Raw genomic sequence first — 18,502 nt, 5'->3', positions numbered from 1 at the left:
AATGACTAAGGACAAACATCTCAGAGTACTGAAGGTGCAGTTTACATTTAAGATGCAGCTGCTTTCAATGGGTCAACACAAAAAAGCAGCCGTGTTTTTCAAGCTTGCGTGGAAACGTGGAAAAAAAAACAGCTGCTCCTTTGAAAAGGTGGGATGTCCGGAGCAGCCCTTTTTTCCGTATCCTTTTGGAATTAGGATGTCCTCACACCTTGAGGCAAACCTTATCCATCTTCTGGCCAGCCTTGGAGCCAAAGGGGAGTAAGCAAGGTCAGGCATGAGAGACTCCAGTAACCACCCTCTGCCAGGGAAGGGATTGCAACCCACACAGCCAGATCTTCCCCCGAGGGGCAGATGGATGCCCTCACTCAGGGGCATTCATACCGAAATCTGTAGAGCTGCTCTGGAATCCTTTATGCCCAGCTTGATGCAAAAGTGACTCTTGAGTAGGCTGGGGGGGGGGGTGACTCCAGGAGCAGGAATGTTCCTCTAATGCAGTGGTTCTCAACCTGTGGGTCGGGACCCCATTTGGGGTCGAACGACCATTTCACGGGGGGTCACCAAACAACGCAGTCCGCCATTTTCCCCCCCTTTTCCTTAGCTGTGCTACTCCCTTTTATTCTATTGGCTTTTGAAAGTCAATAGAATAGACTCTCTTGAATAGAGCCTAATTCTATTGGCTTTCAAAAGCCAATAGGAATTGTCCAGGCTGTCTCTGCCCTGCCCAGCAAACGGTGCTGCACCAGTTGAGTAGTCCTCGACTTACGACCGGTTGAGTAGTCCTCGACTTACAACCGGTTGGGGGTCGCAGCATTAAAAAGGTTGAGAACCACTGCTCTAATGAAGAGTGCCTGCCTGAAGTCTTTAATTCATGCAATGGTTCAAGCCAAGGAGACGTATGGGTTTTATTTGGGTCTTTATTAAAATGGCAAACTGCTCTCTGTTCTAATGATTACCATAAGAATCCAATGCAAAATGCCTCGCCCAGTATAGTGCCTTTAGTTTGTTTTTTAAACAGGATGTCATACGAAAAGCTTTTTTTTTCTTTTGTCTTTGATCTTACCAGCTTTCAAAAATCTTTAAATCCTGACCAGAGCGCACTGGAATTGCAATACTTTTTGGAAGCCAAGTCCACTCGAGAGATTTATTCCTTTCTGCTACCAAATTAGGTTTTGCTCATTCCTTTGCCCATCTACTAATAACAATGGCTTGATTGCACAAAGAAAAAACTCGGGCAATTTTTTTTTTCAGACACAAGGCCTCTTGAACTCAAACAAAGCCCCATTGAAGACGCACCAAAAGTGGTTATCTGCCAGTGGAAATTTTAAAGACTTAATAGAAATCCAATCTTAAAACAAAGAAGAGAAGGCAGACTTCCTGCTCCCCATGAGGGAGCCCATCGTGCCATTGCTACTTCCCCATTTGCCCTCAGAATGGCCAAGATATCATGTGTTTTCTAAAAAATAAGTGCATTTTTCTTCTGAACCAAAGATGGACATAGCTCTCCACCAGGATGCTTTAAAACAGAGAGGGTGATGGGCGAAGTCAGCCCGTTGGTTGCCCGGCCCAACTTTCAGAAACCATCCCCATCCCCAGTAAAGGGTTAGGGTGACCATGGCAGGCCAGCCCTTGCCAGCAGAAGCCCCACCTGGCCTTGGCAGAGAAGAGCAGGCTGTGGGAACGCAAGGGGAGATGGTCGTGCCCGATGGTCTCCCACTGCCAACAAAGCAGGGCCATCCAAGAGCCAAGGAACAAGGGACAGGAGGCGCCTCCACGCCTCCGCTCTCAACCAGCCTCTCTGAACGTGATTCCCTATTCCAAAACCAGCCGCAGCTCCTCCGATTCCCCAGCCGGGACCGCCACCTGCCTCCCCACCTTGAGTGCGATTCCTCGATTCCTCCACGTTTAGTGCAACGGAGCAAGCCTTTGGACGGGGGCGAGGGTGGTCTTTGCATTCACTATTCAGCCAATAGGGACACCGACTCCCTTCCTGCCCCTCAAACATCCCCCCCCCAACCCGGCAGAGTTATGTGCCATGTTCTACAAGCCTGTTTATGCATCGTCAGTTAGCATAATTATGCACAAGAACATAAAAGCATTTAACTGAAGATAATGACAGCTGCCTATTATTGTGTTCCCCCCCACCAATATATATATATCTATATATATATATATTAAGTAGCTTACATTGTATATCGCAACAGGCTTTGAATCACAGTCAGTTTTAATGCAGGAGGTTGGGCATGCAGGCGAGTTGCATTTTAAGGAGTTTCCGCTAGATCCCGGTCGTTGGATGGTTTACTGCACTGGAACCGGGGTGTAGATTCAGGTCCTGGCATTGCCGGGGGTTTCCTTCAACCTCAGCCTTTCTGCACAGACGCCCAGGGCATAGGCCAGGAAGCCACAGCTTCCGAGCAGCCCCTCGAAGGGGGTCAGCTATGTCTTCCCCTGCCCGGAGGCTCAGAGGTGCCGTGGCCTTAACTGGGCTCAGATGCTCTCCAGAAAAAGTGATGCTGGCCTGGAACTCCTGGTTCGGCTCGAGGCGAGTGAGATTTGAGTCTCTTCCGGCCACACTGCAATTCCAAGGCCTACAAGGCAAAATTTTGCCCCAGCCCTAGGGATCCCCATCTCCGAGGGAAACCTCCCGCAACCGACGGAGCAAGGCTGGATGTGGTCCCAAGAAGGATGATCTTCTGCTGCCGGAGTCAGGAGGGCTGGCGCAAAACCCCACCGGTCTGCCAGGGCCTCCTGACCTGAACCCCCATCAAGAGCCCCGGAGATGGCAGCCCTTGCTCTTTCAGCGGCGAGTAAGGGAGGAAAGAATTGGCTCCTTGCACATTTTTGTCTCCTGGACATTTTTTTTTGGGTTTTCACACTTTGCTATTTTTTTTTATATGCAGTTCCTGGCTTAAACCCCCCCCTCCCCACGTTTTAAAGATAAAACTTGTTGAGATTTATGTCCTTTGAGAGACAGCATGTTAGAAATGTATTGAAAAAGATGTTTAAAGGCGTTTTTTGGGGTGTGGGTGCGGTTTATTCTGTTTTGTCACTGTTGGATGCTGAAAATGGGATAGAGGAGACTCGCGAACATCACAGGGGAAGCGGGACACAGTGAGACAGGCTGGACAGAGATGGAGCCATCCATGCTCCCCCCTCCCCCCCTCGGACGTGGATCTCTCTTTGCCCTTCAATGGTTCAGAGGCAAGCTGCAGCAGTAGGAAGGGCAGATAGGATGGAGGCGCACACATGTGCCAACACACCCTGGGCGAAGCACAGGCGGGTCATAAAATGAGGGGCTCTGCCAAAGCCTCACACAACTTGTGCAGACTCTGGAAAACCACTGTAATCAGGGAGACCCAGGTGGTCCCTGGATTGGACGATTTGCTCAATGGAAAAAAAAAGGGGGGGGTGTCCAAAGCCAGCGCTCGGCTTCGAAGTTTCGTACATTACATTGCCTTCATGACTGCTAGAAAGCCAAGGTTTAAAATACTTGGGGGAAATCTGGCCTACATCAGCCCACCAAGAGTCCAAGCAATTAATGGCTTAGACTAGCTCTTGGACAACCTTTCTTCACGTTTGCTTCGAAGAAACCCAGATCAGTCAGGCTCTCTTTTCAAGGGATCCCCTTGGGTGGCAGGATCTCAACCATCTTTACCTAATGCCTGAGGTTCTTGACAGCTTCACACCCCCTGTGGAACGTCGTCTGCACGCCAACGTTACTGCTGATGCATGGGAGGCTTCCTTTGGGTCGCAACTGGTAAGAGATGGAGCACTGCAGATCGTAACCACCAGGCCGGCCTTGAGACAGGAAAGCTGCACTGGACTAGGAGGGAGGGGCTGCCCCAAAGGGCCGAGACAGGGCCCAGCAACCTCAGACTGAAGAGAATTGAGACTCTTGAATCACAGTTGGCTTCTGTCCAGTGAAAGTGGGTGTAACCCCCCTCCCCGAAAGGTGTCTTCAAAATAGAAGCAGAGGAGGAAAGGCAGAGAGAGAGAGAGAGACAAACGCGAAGCGTAAAAAGCCCTTAATATCCAAAGTCTCCTTTCTTGCGCTTAAAAAAAAAAAAAAAAGGAAAAGGAAAAAAAATTGGCAAATAAAAAGGAGCTGTTTAATTTTTTTCCTTTAAAAAAAAAACAGCACATGATACGTGGAAAATAAGAACTTACATAAATTATACAAATGAACTTGACACGGGTCGTTCTCGTTTCTGAAGCAGATATGTACAGTCTGTTTTTGCGTTTTACTTGTTCTGTTCTGATAGTGTTAAGATGAAAGTCGAACGACAGTTTTTCTATACATTGCATTGATTTGAACTCTGAAATGGTACCCCCCCCCCAAGAAGCAACCGCCCCAGGTGGTGTTTCCTGCCTTCCTGATTTATCTGAAACCTTTCGAGGCCACTGCCTGGGGATGGGCGGAGGAGGCAAGCCAAGCGGGCCCTTCCTCTTGCGTTGGGGCCCAGGCGCGCCTGAGCCTTGGCTGCCCGGAAACCCTCGCTCTCCGCAGCCCTCCGTGCAGCAGCAGGCGCACCGGCGAGGAGGCGAGGAGAAAGCCAGCAGTCTGGCCTCAAGCCCAGCTAAGCCGGAGCTGCGTCACAGTCAGGCCCAAAGCGCTCAGCGGGTAGGAGCTTAACCGCTCCTTGGTTATCACAAATATTGATATACTTGTTTGCAAGACAGGATTGCGGGCAAAAGGAATGTCGTTTGCGGGGGGTGACATTTCTCAGAAGCATTTACAACTTTGTGCTCGGGTGTACGGAAGAGAGCTGGGAGGGGGGGAAAGCAGGCTGAGGGTTCAGAGCCGTCAAAGGATAAACGCTGTTGTGCAAAAGATCCCCGTAGGAGCTGCCCACGGGGGAGGCCGCCGCCAAGTGCCGGTAAAGCTGTTGAGAGCTGCCTGGGGAGGTGAGGAACTGTCTGTGCACCATGAACGAGTGGAGAGCGAAGGGCTGCACCAGCGGGGAGAGGGCGGCCTGGTTTTTCAAGTACTGCAGGGGGTGGGAATAGCCGGCCGCGGGCATGCGGCTGCCCAGGCCGCCGCAGAGGGTCCCTGGATACAAGCCTGTGAAGATGGGGCTGGAAAGGGGGAACTTGTGGCCCTCCAGTGCCCCGCCTGGGGGTGGGCCATGCAGTGACTTGCTGCCCTCCATGTCCTGCTCTTTGGAAGGGGCTTCCTTTGGTAAGCGCAAGGGCGAGACCGCTCGGACCTTCTTCTCCAAAAGCCCTTTGTCCAGATCCTCCAGGCTGCGCTTCAGAGGGCGAGCTGCCCCGATGCCTGGAGCCAAGGCTTTGTGGCTCAGGACTGGGTGTACCATCCCGTCCAACTTTCTCGGGGCTGGCAGCTTGCAGGCCCTCAGGAGGGGCTCCCCCTGTTTCTTTGGGGCAGAGACCGTCATTGGGGAGACCCGACAAGCCTTTGGGTTGCCCTCCGCACTTAGAGTTTGGCTGGTCAAGGCGTGGAACCGGGTGGAGCTTTTGCCCTCCTCCACCCCCCCAGGTGAACCCCGCAAGAGAGGGGCTCCCAAGGTTTTTGTTGTCGGTTTGTGACCCCCTTTGGGAAGGCTCAGGTCTGTGGGCTGATCGTCCGAGGAGGTTTCCCGGGGGGTCTTATTCTCCAGCTGGTGCAGAGGCGGGTGGTAGCTGAGGAGTCGCCTATCCTGGGGCTTATGGGGAGGGAACCCGGATGTAGTTCCCCCATAGGCGTCTCGGGGGAAGTACTTAGAGCATGGCTGGCCCCCCAGGTGGTGCTCGGCACGCCTGTAGAGGCTGTGGAGAGGAGGGGAGGCGTAGAAGTCTGCCAAGAAGCCTGGCACATGTGAGTGGTGCAGAGCCCTCCTCTCGTTCATTCGTTCCTTCATGTCCTGGATGTCTGACTTCAGCGCGTAGGACTCCGCCAGGGCACTCAAGTGCTGCTTGGAAAAATCACAACATTCAGAGTCTGCTTTCTTATGCAGGGATTCATGCCGGTAGGCATCGTGAGTGGGCCTCCTGTCCTCTGCAGTCTTGGGTTTGAAACTCTGCACGTGCTGGATGACCGACGGCCTGCTGACCGCGGCACTGTCCACCGAGTGCCTGGGAGACAGCAGTCCTGGCCTGCCGGACAAGAGGTCGTCCTTGCTGCTGAACTTCTTCTTGCTGATCAGGGGTGGTGGGGAGCCATACGGGTAGTTGCTGCAGGACAGGGCTGCCCCGCTCACCTGGGAGAGGAGCTTCTTTTTCGCCAGAGGGGACATGATGCCCGGGTTGCCCTTGGAGTAGAGTAACGGGGTGGAACCAAACCCAGGGTCCCCATTGAAGGAGCTCGGAAACTCCTTCTCCTTGAACATGTCGAAGTTCTGCACCACCAGCACTTTGGGGCTCTGCTTCAGGGCACTGTGGATGTCCTCGCTGCCCAGCTGATCCACTTTTACCGTGCAGTTGGCAATGTAGTCCGCCATCTCTGGGATCTTATCATCTTCCATCTCGTTCTGACTGGGGAGTTGGAGGCCGGGGAAGCTGCTGAACGGCATTGCCTGGGCCTCCTCCGGAAGGTCTTCTGCAACACAGGACACCCCCCGTGGTTCCCGCTTGGGCTCCTCCTGCAGCTCCTCCAGCGGGGGGCTTCTGATCAGGGCTTCGGGGGGGACCAGAGACCCCTCGGCCAGAGGCTCCTCCTCTTCCAAGAAGGCCACTCCAGGGGCTGGTGGAGGGGAGAGCCGAGACCCTTCGGCGGAGAGCTTCATGGCTTCTGCTGCAGTCAGGTCCAATAAGCTTTTCTGCAACGGGCATTCCTGATTCTTCTCTTTGGCTGACGAACCCTAATAAAAGATTTGGAGAGGAAACTGTGAGAAAACACCGCCCAGACAAGCATCTCATCTGCAGACAATGCCAAGTTCTCTCTCGGCAAAGAAAGCCCTCGGCCTTTGCACTGAAGCCTGCAGGGTTTTCTGGTGGCCTCCACAAGAGGGGAAGGATTAGGACTCAGCCCTTCTTTTCTGTCCCACCATAAGATGCAGGCGAAGCTACGTTCCTGATCTGCAATTTTCAGTACGGTAATTTTCAGACCCAGCAACCTTCATGGAAGGTTGCCCACCCATCAATTACAGGGCCGGTCACTGCTGCTGGGTTCATGGAGCAGCCCAGGCAGAGAAAACCCAATCCCAGCCAAATGGATTCCTTTAATCTCTGTTGTAGACTTAAGCTTTCAGTGCTATCCAAGGCGGCCCTTGCTAAAAAGAAGGATCTCTCTTAGGGTGGCTGGAAGGGGGTCAGGGTGGACCGAGGGCAGAGCTGGAGTGAAAACAGGGCCATTTTGGGCTTTCCCTGTGATGAACGTTCTTTCCGGCCCTTTTGCTAAGGATCTCCCCTTTTGGTTTCCTCCGTCAATCCACTGAATTTGAGGCCATCCTGAGAAGCAGCTGTCTGGCAATCTTGCAAAATCATCTTCCCTCCCCAGCGGTTTTTAGGCAGGAAGCCCTGACCACAGCATCATGGGCTAAGCCACGGGTAGGCCGCCTTGGCTCTTTTATGACTCGTGGACTTCAACTCCCAGAATTCCTGAGCCGGCGTGGCTCAGCTTGGAAATCTTTCCCTTTCCCCTCAGCATGGCTGGCTCAGGAATTCTGGGAGTTGAAGTCCACCAGTCACAAAAGAGCCAAGGTTGCCTACCCCTGGCATTAGGTGGAACCAACAGGCCCAAAATCCCTAGGGTGCTTCTGTGGCTAATGAGGGGGGTGTCTTTTCACTCCGCCCCAGACCTTACTTATTAGGAAATCCCAGGGCTGTGGAGTAGATGGTGTGTATATGGGGGGGAGGGAGAGAAAACATTTTGAGGAAAGCAACGGAAAGTGGCTACAGTAGACTTGCCTGGAAGCAGCCAGGTAGAAATACCCCAATAGGTAGGAGTAGAGATCGCATTGTATTCAGACAGTGTGGAGGGGGGGATGATGGGGACTGTAGTCTGACCCACCTGGAGAGGATTGGTCTAACACCAGGGGTAGGCCACCTTGGCTCTTTTATGACTCGTGGACTTCAACTCCCAGAATTCCTGAGCCAGCAGGACTCAGCTTGGAACCCTCTCTCTTTCCCCTCAGCATGGCTGGCTCAGGAATTCTGGGAGTTGAAGTCCATAAGTCATAAAAGAGCCGAGGTGGCCTACCCCTGGGCTAAGGTAAGCGGCTGTGCTTTTCCCTCTCTTTCTTGGGCCCAAAGATTGAGTGGCAGGAAAGGAACTCTCTCGGTGCTACCGTCAGGAGATGGACGGAAGCCCCGTCTTCTCCCAGATTTGTGCCGCTGCAGCTGCTTTTTAAGTTGCCCTGCGAATTGAGGAGAATGTGAGGCTGACAGCCAGAGAGAGTTTTTTAGTATTTTAGTCAGCTCTTGTCCCCAAAGAGAGTCGTCCAATATTTGGCGATCAAAACGGGGTGGTACAAGTCTGTGCTGGTCAGAGTATATAGCAGTGATGGCGAATCTTTTAGAGACCGAGTGCCCAAACTGCAACCCAAAACCTACTTATTTATAGCCGGGTGCCAGGTGGGCATGGCCCACTGGGTGGGCATGGCTGTGGTGGTCATGGCAGATTGGGTGGGTGTGGCCGAGGTGGGCGTGATCACCTTGATATTGCTCGTGGGGAGGGACGTCTGTGGGGGCTGGGCAGGGTTGGGGGAGATCCAGCGGGTCTCTGGCAGGTGGGGCGGTGGGCAGGAGGCTCGTCCTGCGGGATGAGGTGAGGCAAGGTGAGGCAGGGTGGTGGTGCCATTGTCATAGGGCAAGGCGAGGCAGGGGCCAGGGCGGCTGCTGCCTGACACCATCGGCCCCCGCACACAGAGGCCAGCGAGCGCATGGGTGCTGGGATGCATCCAGCCACGTGGGACCTCAACAAGTTAGCGGACGGCTGGTTGAAGAGGGACGGTTGCCATCTCTAGGGCATGGCGTGTGTGCCCACAGAGAAGGCTCTGAGTGCCGCCTCTGGCACGCGTGCCATAGGTTTGCCACCACTGGTATATAGCTAGCTTAGGAATTAAGAACTGTGTGTAGAACAAGTTGCATTTTAAGGGTTAAAATGATGTCCCCTTAAGGAATGGCCTTCTGGGAAATGTAGTTTCAGTTGTTACCTGGTTATATCTGTGTTAGGATGGGCTACTGGGAGGGTCTTGTGTTTTTATTAGGGGATATCCTATTTCTGTGCCAGTCTATCATCTCTCCACGAATCCTAGCCACGAGGCTTAGGAGCTCCGTAGAATGGAGAAATCTATTATCCTTTTACCTACGCCGATGAAATGCAAATACAATTTGCATTCCAGAGAAATTTCTGCAGTAACTGTTAAGTTATTGACTTGAGGACGCCTGGAATAAAGTCATTTTGTAGGATTGATCCGTGGATTTAATTCTGCCTGTTTCAAGTCAAATCCAGCAATCTCTTTGCTGGAACCAGAACAAGGTCAAAGGATGGAAAATGTGGGACGCACAAAAGCGGAGCAGGTAGAACTGACCTCTGCTGGGTCCTGGGGCTTTGGTGCCTCTTCCCGCTCCTTCTTGCTCTTCACGTTTTCATGCTTGATGCGCTTTGTGCCAGCCAGTTTTATCTTACTCTCCGCCTCCTGGGCGACCTCTTGCTTCCGTGGCTTCACCTGGGGCAACGGCTTATCTTCCTCCCCTTTAATGTATCTTTCGTAGGGCAAGATTAATCTGAAGAACAAATAATGAATCAGTTATGGAGATTCTCGCCCATGGGAAGTATCCTGTCCTGGTAATGGATGCGCCACGGAAAAGCACCTTTGGAGCGGGCAGGAGGAAGCGGGCCTGCGGCTGCTTTGGGCAGAGAAGGGTCTCCAGCTTGCAGGTCCAGGATGGGGTCACCACAAGCATCAGGAGGGTCCTCCACATGGCGTTAGGGAAGACAAGGCCAGTTTCAATCCCAGTCCCTCTCCCCAGCCCCCCTGTGGACCCCCCTTTCTCTCCCTCAAAATAGAATCTGGTTTTAGGTTTTGCTTTGAAGAGCTGCTTAACTAAATGAGCCCGCTCTCCTCTGGTTACATCTTGGATTTGTAAGTCATCAAAGAGATTTTTTACACTCTTCTTCTTAAAGAACTCTTTTGCTACTTTCCTAGGCGACAGGTTTAGGTAAGCCTTAAGTAATTCTAAAGGGAGCCCTTAGCAAATGGGATGGCTTTAAAAACTCAGAACTTGCATTCACCTCGTGTGTGTGTGTGTGTGTGTGTGTGTGTGTGTGTGTGTGTGTGTCTCCATTCTCTTGCTCCCAATCAGCTGCACACTCACTAGGAGAAAGTCTTAGTACAGTGATGGCGAACCAAACTGCAACCCAAAACCCACTTATGCATCGTCGGGTGCCGGGTGGGTGTGGCCCATTGGCTGGGTGTGGCCCATTGGGTGGGCGTGGCTACGGTGGTAATGGCAGACTAGGTGGGACTAAAAAGTTCAGTCAATCAATTCCAACTTTGCAAGATCTTTTTTTTCCCCCCGCGAGAAGTTGAAATTGACTGATTGATTGAACCCTTTTTTTTTTTTGCACATGGCAGTGGAGGCGTAAAGCGAAAAGGTTTTATAAAACCCAGCTGAAGGCCTAGGACTGGGGCAACGGCGTGCGTGCCCACAGAGAGGGCTCTGCGTGCCACCTCTGGCACCTGTGCCATAGGTTCGCCACCACTGTCTTAGTAGGTTACGAGGGTGTTATATCTGGGAAAAGATTTTGGGCCACTTTTGAGCTGGTTCAAAAAAAAAAATCAAAAATGAGATTTTGAGTTGGATCAAATCAGCCCTTAGCAAACAAGCTACTTATTTTCCTGAACTCTGACCCTTTACGTCAACTGAACTGAGTTTTTTATTTGTAATACCATTTGGGGTCATTAAATAAAGTTAGCCGATGTACCCATGAGACTTTTCCAGTCTGGACCCTCCATCCATAAAAATTGGGGCACTGAATTTGCCATCAGCAGAGAAAGATATTTGTGTTTTGGAAAGCTGAGGAAGGCTGAGGGGGATGCGGGAGCAGGTGAGAGACCCCTCTTTACTAAAGGGAAAGCATAAGAGAAGAGAGACTGGGTAGGAACCCAACATATTTATTTATTTTTTAAAATCCCTACCTCCTGAATGATGCCATTTTTAAAATAAATTTTAAAAAACTCTCAATGCTAATTTTTCCCCCCTTGATCTAAAAAAAGGAAGACTTTCTTCAATGTTAACGAAAGGGTTACGCTGGCTATCTGAGTTTCAGCATTGGTGATTAAAGTTTTTATAATGCATTCAGCATGATTAATGAATTACTCGTGGCGGGAATAAAATGGGAACTTTTTACAAGGCAAACATGTTTTTTAAGGCATCTGTGAAAAAAAAAAACCAAACACCACGGACTTTGCTTTAAAAACAACACGAATCTGTCCAAATATCCGACTGCTTTAATTACAGTTTAATCTTAAGAATTCAAAGTAAAAAAAAAAAAAATGCAGATCAAATACATTTTGCTTTCTGGCTTGTTCCGGAATCCACTCCAGACCGTGTGGTTTAGATTTAGATGTCCCAATGCAGAGAGAGAGAACTGGGACTCGCTGCTTCCCAAATGATAGCATTTCACATTTTAATAAAGTGCAGCATAATTGATGATAAATATAAACCTAGTTCATGCCTTATTAGAAAACCAACGTCATTAGCTGAGGATGCTCTGGCAGTGCCAGGAGATGGAGGATATAGGAGGCTTTTGAGTCCAGCCTCTGCCCCCCCCCAAAGGAGGCCCAACCCAGAAGAAAAATCCTCTTCGGATCCCATTACAAACTGAGTTTAAACACGTTACAGCTTCTGGAACTGGGGGGGGGGGAAACATTCCCTCTATATGCAGGCTAAGCAAAATAGCAGTGAGGTTGCCAAATACTTCCTGTGGTAACATTACGGTTACTGTTTATGTAGTGCAGTGTTTCCCAAACTTGACAATTTTAAGGCATGTGGACTTCAACTCCCAGAATTCCACAGCCAGCGTTGCTGGCTGTGGAATTCTGGGAGTTGAAGTCCTCATGCCTTAAAATCGTCAAGTTTGGGAAACACTGATGTAGTGAAACAAGAAGTAAAATAAGGCTGATGGGGCTGGGGGCGGGGGCGGGGAGGACCTGAAGAAGGAAAGGAGCCGCGGCATCGGTTGCTTGCGGAGCAGTATTTATCTCTTCTCTGCCATATGTTCAATATTTAAAGCATCAGGTTTAGCCAAAACACATTTTGTTTGCAGCAAGATTGCGTTGGCACTGCAGAAAAGATTGTTTGACTTGGGTTGCTAGGACAACGTGCAGCCTCTCTGGAATCTGCATATTCAGCTGATAAATCAGCAGCTCAGCGGGATCCTCAACCGCTGGCAGCTACCTTGGGGGTTTAGGATCCCCCTTCACGGACCGGTCCAGGAACCTTTCCCCCCCTGAGACTTTCCAGTTTGGCCCCCAACGGTCCCAGAAAGCCTGAGGCCTCCTTTGTGATCCGGTCATCACCACGGGTGACCTGCAGCATCCCCCCCCCCACAAGAGAGGCCAAGGGCCCTTGGCCTAGGCCAGGGGTAGGCCACCTCGGCTCTTTTATGACTCGTGGACTTCAACTCCCAGAATTCCTGAGCCAGCCATGCTGAGGGGAAAGGGAGAGGTTTCCAAGCTGAGCCATGCTGGCTCAGGAATTCTGGGAGTTGAAGTCCACGAGTCATAAAAGAGCCGAGGTTGCCTACCCTTGGCCTAGCCGGTCCCAGGTAGCTGGGAATTGGAGCGATGGGGAAAAGGCGGAGGAAGCAGGTACACTGCCCTACCTATGTGAATATACCTGGCAGATACAACTGAAAACGCCCTGGAGCCCTTCCACGACAACTGTAACCTGAGGAAGAGGTTTCCAGGGCTAGAATTTCCACTGTGTCCCCCCCCCTGTGCCCCCCTTTTAATCTCTTTTTCTCTCTGGTTGTGCTGTTGAAGCCCAACGCAATTACCACAGGATGTGCGATCTTATCATGTCATTATGAGATGCTGTTGTACAATACAAGCATAATGCAGCGGATGGGAGACTCAAAACCTCCAGCTGCTCTCTTAGTAAAACACAACACCAGCACGCGCACACACGCGCACACACACACACACACACACACACACACACACACACACACACACACACATGGAGTCTCTCTCTGGAAGTCAATATTGCCCCAGACAGGAAGAATGCAGCTCTCTGCTTCGCCAATGCAACAGGGCTGAAATTAGCAGCTTGATTTAATTTCTCTGTAATTATTGTCACTCAGCTGAAGACTGACATCAACCTCTGTGCAAAATAAAGGGGGGGGGGCATTTTGCAACTGTAGCAGAAATAAACTGGGAGGGGTCAGCATTTCCTCCCCCCCCTGAGCCCCCACCTTTTGGCAAGTAGGGATAATGCAAGAAGGGTTCCGGCCACCGAAGAACGGATCATAGCAATATTTTCATTTTTATATTGGTTTTTTTGGGGAGGGGGACTACTTGGGGTGATTTGAAATCATGTATATTTGATTTCCCTGGTTCAGCAGTTTGGCATTAAAATCTGCTGGTTTTCTGGCTGTACAAAAGAGGCACCCATCTGTGGGATCCAGACAGAGGATCCTCCAGTGTAGGTTCACCAAACACTGAGAACGGTTAGAAAGATCCCAAGATTTACTCCCTGGTTACTCCAAGGTTCCACTTGGGTGTGTGCTTTTACCCGTAACAGCCTTATAAAGTACAGTTCCTATGTTTTAAGTTAATAAAATGTATTATTTAAGGGATAATTGCCGTAACTAGAATATGTAAACAGCAGCACATTAAAAAGCAATTTTTCCCATAGATAGCAGATTCTGGAACAGCGAGGGGCAGATTTTTTTTCCCCTCCTGCAATAATAAAAGAATAACATTTTCCAGTCCACAGCAGAAACAGCAGGGAGGCCTTTCCTATCAACTGAGCTGCTGATTAAATTCAATGACTATGAAAAGCAAGATTATCCTTTGCAAAATAGTAATAATAATAATGGCGACTTCAAAAAAAATATAAATCCATACAAGCTGATTGAACAAACTGGAAACTGCATTAATCCTCACTTAATGCAGTGATAGATGACATTTAATTGCAACTATTTCCCCCCCCCCCTTTAAGGAAAAAAGAAAAGAAAAAAAAAATCCTGTGTAACTGAACTGTTAGTTTAAATAATGCGGCTTCCCGTCCCGAGTTTTTTTTTAGCTTTCAGTATCCTCTGATATAATGAAAAATTCAACATATGCCTCTGCAGCGGAAGTCAAAGGTCATCAAATCTATTACAGTAATGTAAGTCATCTGGCACTCTGCCAGGCTTTTGGAAAATAAAGGGAAGAAAGACAGGAGAGGGGAGCAGAGACGAGGAAAAGGAGGAGGACACATTTACTCTTCTCTTACCTTCTCTCTTAAAATGAGTTAAACAAGACAGACCAACAGAGAAAACCAGAGCAATTGCAGGAATACTTTATGGTGTGTGTGTGTGTGGGGGGGGGTTGCCTCTTCACTGCCAACAGATTATTTTATGTTTACAAATTCTCTGGGGCTTTTCCCCACCTCCACTAAAAGTCAGAAACTTCCCATTAAAAAACATGGATTTCACAGCGTGTCAAACGTTGTCTTCATCGCTGGGATTTCATAAACAATGTGGAGATAAAAACACGCCCGGCCCAAGGGGTGTCCTTCTCTGGCCAACATTGGGAAAAGGGAACTCTTTCTTTTTTTAAAACACATTTTATTAGTTTTTTAATTTCTTAAGAAAAAGTACTCAAGACCCACCGTGGTCTTTGGGTGGTCAAACATTCAAAAGTAAAGACATATATAAACAGCTCAGCACAATACATTTCGCTATCCCCTCTCTATTTTGGGAAAAGGGAACTCTTGAAGAAGTCGTGGGAATGCGAACGGCTCCTATCCCAATGAATGCTTGTGCCACGTGACTGATCTGAAGTCAAACTCTTTCATAGGAAACCATGGCACACAGCTCTTTATGGAAGCCTTTGCCATCACCACCACCACCAGCAGCAGCAGCATTGGCCAGCCAGGATCCTTGGGATAGACTCAAGATCACGTGAAGTGTTAATACCACTTTACAATGCCTTGGTAAAGCCACACTTGGAATCCTGCATCCAGTTTTGGTCACCACGATGTAAAAAAGATGCTGAGATTCTAGAAAGAGTACAGAGAAGAGCAACAAAGATGATCAGGGGACTGGAGGCTAAAGCATATAAGGAACGGTTGCTAGAATTGGGTATGTCTAGTTTTAAAAAGAGAAGGACGAGGGGGGACAGGATAGCAGTGTTCCAATATCTCAGGGGCTGCCCCAAAGAAGAGGGGGTCAAATTATTCTCCAGAGCGCCTTAAGGCGGGACAAGAAGCAACGATGGAAATTGATCAAGGAGAGAAGCAACCTAGAACTAAGGAGAAACTTCCTGACAGTTAGAACAAGTAACCAGTGGAACAACCTGCCTCCAGAAGCGGTGAATACTCCAACACTGGAAGTTTTTAAGAAGAGACTGGATAGCCATTTGTCTGAAATGGTATGGGGTTTCCTGCCTGAGCAGGGGGTTGGACTAGATGACCTCCAAGGTCCCTTCCAATTATTTCTTCTTCTTCTTCTTCTTCTTCTTCTTCTTCTTCTTCTTCTTCTTCTTCTTCTTCTTCTTCTTCTTCTTCTTCTTCTTCTTCTTCTTCTTATTCTTATTATTCTTATTATTATTATTATTATTATTATTATTAGAGATTAAGTCATAACTACAACCGCAGCCCCAAAGGGGGCCATCCAGGCACCATTTTTAACACTCTTTGGCAAGGTTCCAATGTTGGGACCATGCCAGGAGAGCCAGGCCTTGCAGCAGTTCACATTTTCATAGCTGAATGAAATGTATGACCCTGAAGGCCTTTGAGTCAAGAGGTCAAGCTTCAGCTTCATCCCGGCTTCCAAGGGCTGAGGAGACAAATATTTGAATGGGTTATGGGTCGGCCTTTTTAGGCCAATCAGGACTGGAGGAGCAAGGAGTTGGTTCCGAGTCACCAATCAGGGTAGGACAGGGAAGGCAACCGTGGCTCTTTTATGACTCGTGGACTTCAACTCCCAGAGTTCCTGAGCCAGCATGGCTCAGCATGAAAACCTCTCCCTTTCCCCTCAGCATGGCTGGCTCAGGAATTCTGGGAGTTGAAGTCCATGAGTCATAAAAGAGCCAAGGTTGCCTACCCCTGGGGTAGGAGCTGCATCAGCTCCAGATTGGGAAGAGTCTGCCAGCAGTGGTCACTCTGTGGGCCACCTGTTAAGACCTCTGCCCCGAAACCACTCTCTGTAAAATGTAGCCTCTTGCATTAAGGAAAAATATAAAAATCCTAGAACTCAGTATAACAAATGGAAACATGAGAAGGCAGAATTTCCACTGCCTCTGGAGGTAATTATTTCTAAGAGACAGAGATAGCTGGCATGGACATAAACAATAAATCATTAATTCTCCCCATGGAAACCAACCAAAGCCTTAGAAACAGGATTAAAAAGGCAAAGAAACATAGGTGTTCCTTACTAGCCATCTGCTTCCTCTAAAGCCCTCCAAAAGGGCACGTCTTTGCAGACGAGCAACGGCAACCGATTGCTCCTTCAGAACAAAACCTTTTTTTTTGATCTTATAAAACAGAATCGATTGGGAGAGACTGGCGTTTGATCATTTCCAGACGGCTCTACATCTTTCCTAATCTAGTGCTTTTAGAGAGATTGATTTCAACAGCAGGTAGCAACTGGACAACCTGGTCTGAGCCGGAAGCTAAGCAGGACCAGGGCTGTTCAGGGCTTGGATGGGAAGACCCATCATCCCTTCCCAGAGCCATAGACGAGCAGATATTGATTTAAACAGACTGGAAGATTCTTGGAATACTGACGTAAAAGTCTGCTTTAAATAATTTAAATCCTCTTCCGTCACTAGATACTTTGATTTTAATTTCCTTTTTCTAATTACGGGTGAGAGGAGGAGAGAAACACGCTTTCAGACCGTTCAATAGTTCTTTTGTTAAAACATCTCTTCCTCCACATAATTGAAAAGATGTTTGTTGACGGTACAGTTATTTAATCTTAAGGATAAAGCCCTGGGGACAGAAATGTACTGTAAGTCAGAAAGCTTCTTGTTATTTTATCCAAGTGGGACAAAACACCCAAGCAAATCATTGATCCCTCCAGTTCTTGCTTGCTTGCTGGGGAGCTTCAGCATATTCCAGAAAGGGCTGGATTTTCCTGGAGACCAGCTCCTTTCTCTCGGCTGGTGTCAAAGACCAACCCAGTAGAATTGGAGACTTGGGCTGATCAATGCATCTGCTTTCAGTTAATAGGCTTTTATTGGCCCGCTTTTAATTACCTAAGGGCACCATTGCAAGAAGGATGGAGATGTCTTCCCTCAGTTAAGAGTATCAGAGAGATTCCTTGTTGAAAGAGGCGAAGATATTCGTGTGGCAGCATTTAAACTCTGCCCGTGGTTGGTGCTGTGATGTCAGAAAACCACGTTCAACTTCCTCGTTTTTAAAACTTTTCTTTAGAAAAAAAGGAAGACCTGCCAGCTTGGGATCGGGCACCAAGAGATAAATATGCATCCTGCCCCCACGTCTATCCTGCGGAGAGAAGAGTCTGGCAAGCAGGATGGAGAAGGCGGAGGGGCCTGCGTCCACAGAGAGGCCAAAGAGAAGAGGCGCCATCTTCCACAGAGGATCTATCCCCTCCAGCATTTCTATTATTCCTTTCTCGTTCCCCATTTTATGTAAGATTGCCAAACCGTGTAAAGTATTTCATGAGCTGGCAAGGCTGCATTCAAATGCTGAATTTCTGAGGAGGAAGCCCTGCTCTGGGCCTTTAGTGTTCACCCATTTTTCTTGGCAAGAATGTGGAAAAGGGTTGCCACCGCTTTCTTCCAGGGAGTTTGTCAACTTCCTAATCCAGAGTTATCTCTAGGGCACGGGTCGGCAACTCGTGGCTCTGGAGCTGCATGCGGCTCTTTCAGCCTTCTCCTGCGGCTCCAGTCCTCCTCCGCCATTTGCAGAGAGAGACAGAGACAGAGAGAGGCACGTGCGCTTCCCTTCTCTCTCTCTCCGATCTTCTGTCTCACGCTGTCCTCCGACAAGCTGACAAGCTTATTGGGTGGAGCTTCTGTCTTTGCTGTGTCTCTGCAGGAAGCAGCAGAAAGCAGCAGTGCTCTCTCTCTCTCTCTCTCTCTCTCTGTGTGTGTGTGTGTAAAAGAGAGTGGCCTCATGCTGTTCTCGGACAAGCTGAAAAGCTTATTGGGCAGGGCTCCTGCCTTTGCTGCATCGAACCAGGAAGCAGCAGAAAGCAGAAAGCAGCTCTCTCTCCCTCTCTCTCTCTCTCTCTCTCTCTCTCTCTCCCCCCTCTCTCTCACTGAGTAGGGGAAGAGGGCTGGCAGACCAAGGGCAGGAAAGAACCAGCCCAATAAGAATGTGTGTCAGCTTGTCTGAGAACAGCGTGAAACCAGCTTGCCAGGTGAGCAGAAGATTGGAGAGAGGG

At 49.3% G+C, this 18,502-nt stretch overlaps 1 protein-coding gene across 1 annotated transcript in view; it reads right to left on the bottom strand.

Annotated features, from left to right (window-relative positions):
- Positions 1–4,084: 4,084 nt before the first annotated feature.
- ARID5B (AT-rich interaction domain 5B) overlaps positions 4,085–18,502 on the bottom strand; it is a 165,511-nt gene continuing 151,093 nt past the window's right edge. The window contains exons 9-10 of the mRNA XM_039360041.1: positions 9,468–9,663; positions 4,085–6,794 (exon numbers count right to left, since the gene is read on the bottom strand). Coding sequence (XP_039215975.1) covers positions 4,731–6,794; positions 9,468–9,663 — 2,260 coding nt within the window. The 3' untranslated portion in view covers positions 4,085–4,730. The remainder of the gene's footprint in view (positions 6,795–9,467; positions 9,664–18,502) is intronic.

This window comes from Crotalus tigris, unplaced genomic scaffold (genome assembly GCF_016545835.1).
Source record: "Crotalus tigris isolate CLP2741 ecotype Arizona unplaced genomic scaffold, ASM1654583v1 scf7180000019147.1630427, whole genome shotgun sequence".
Lineage (NCBI taxonomy): Eukaryota > Metazoa > Chordata > Lepidosauria > Squamata > Viperidae > Crotalus > Crotalus tigris.
The sequence above is the reverse complement of the archived record's forward strand: the minus strand, read 5'-3'. Positions and strand labels throughout refer to the sequence as shown.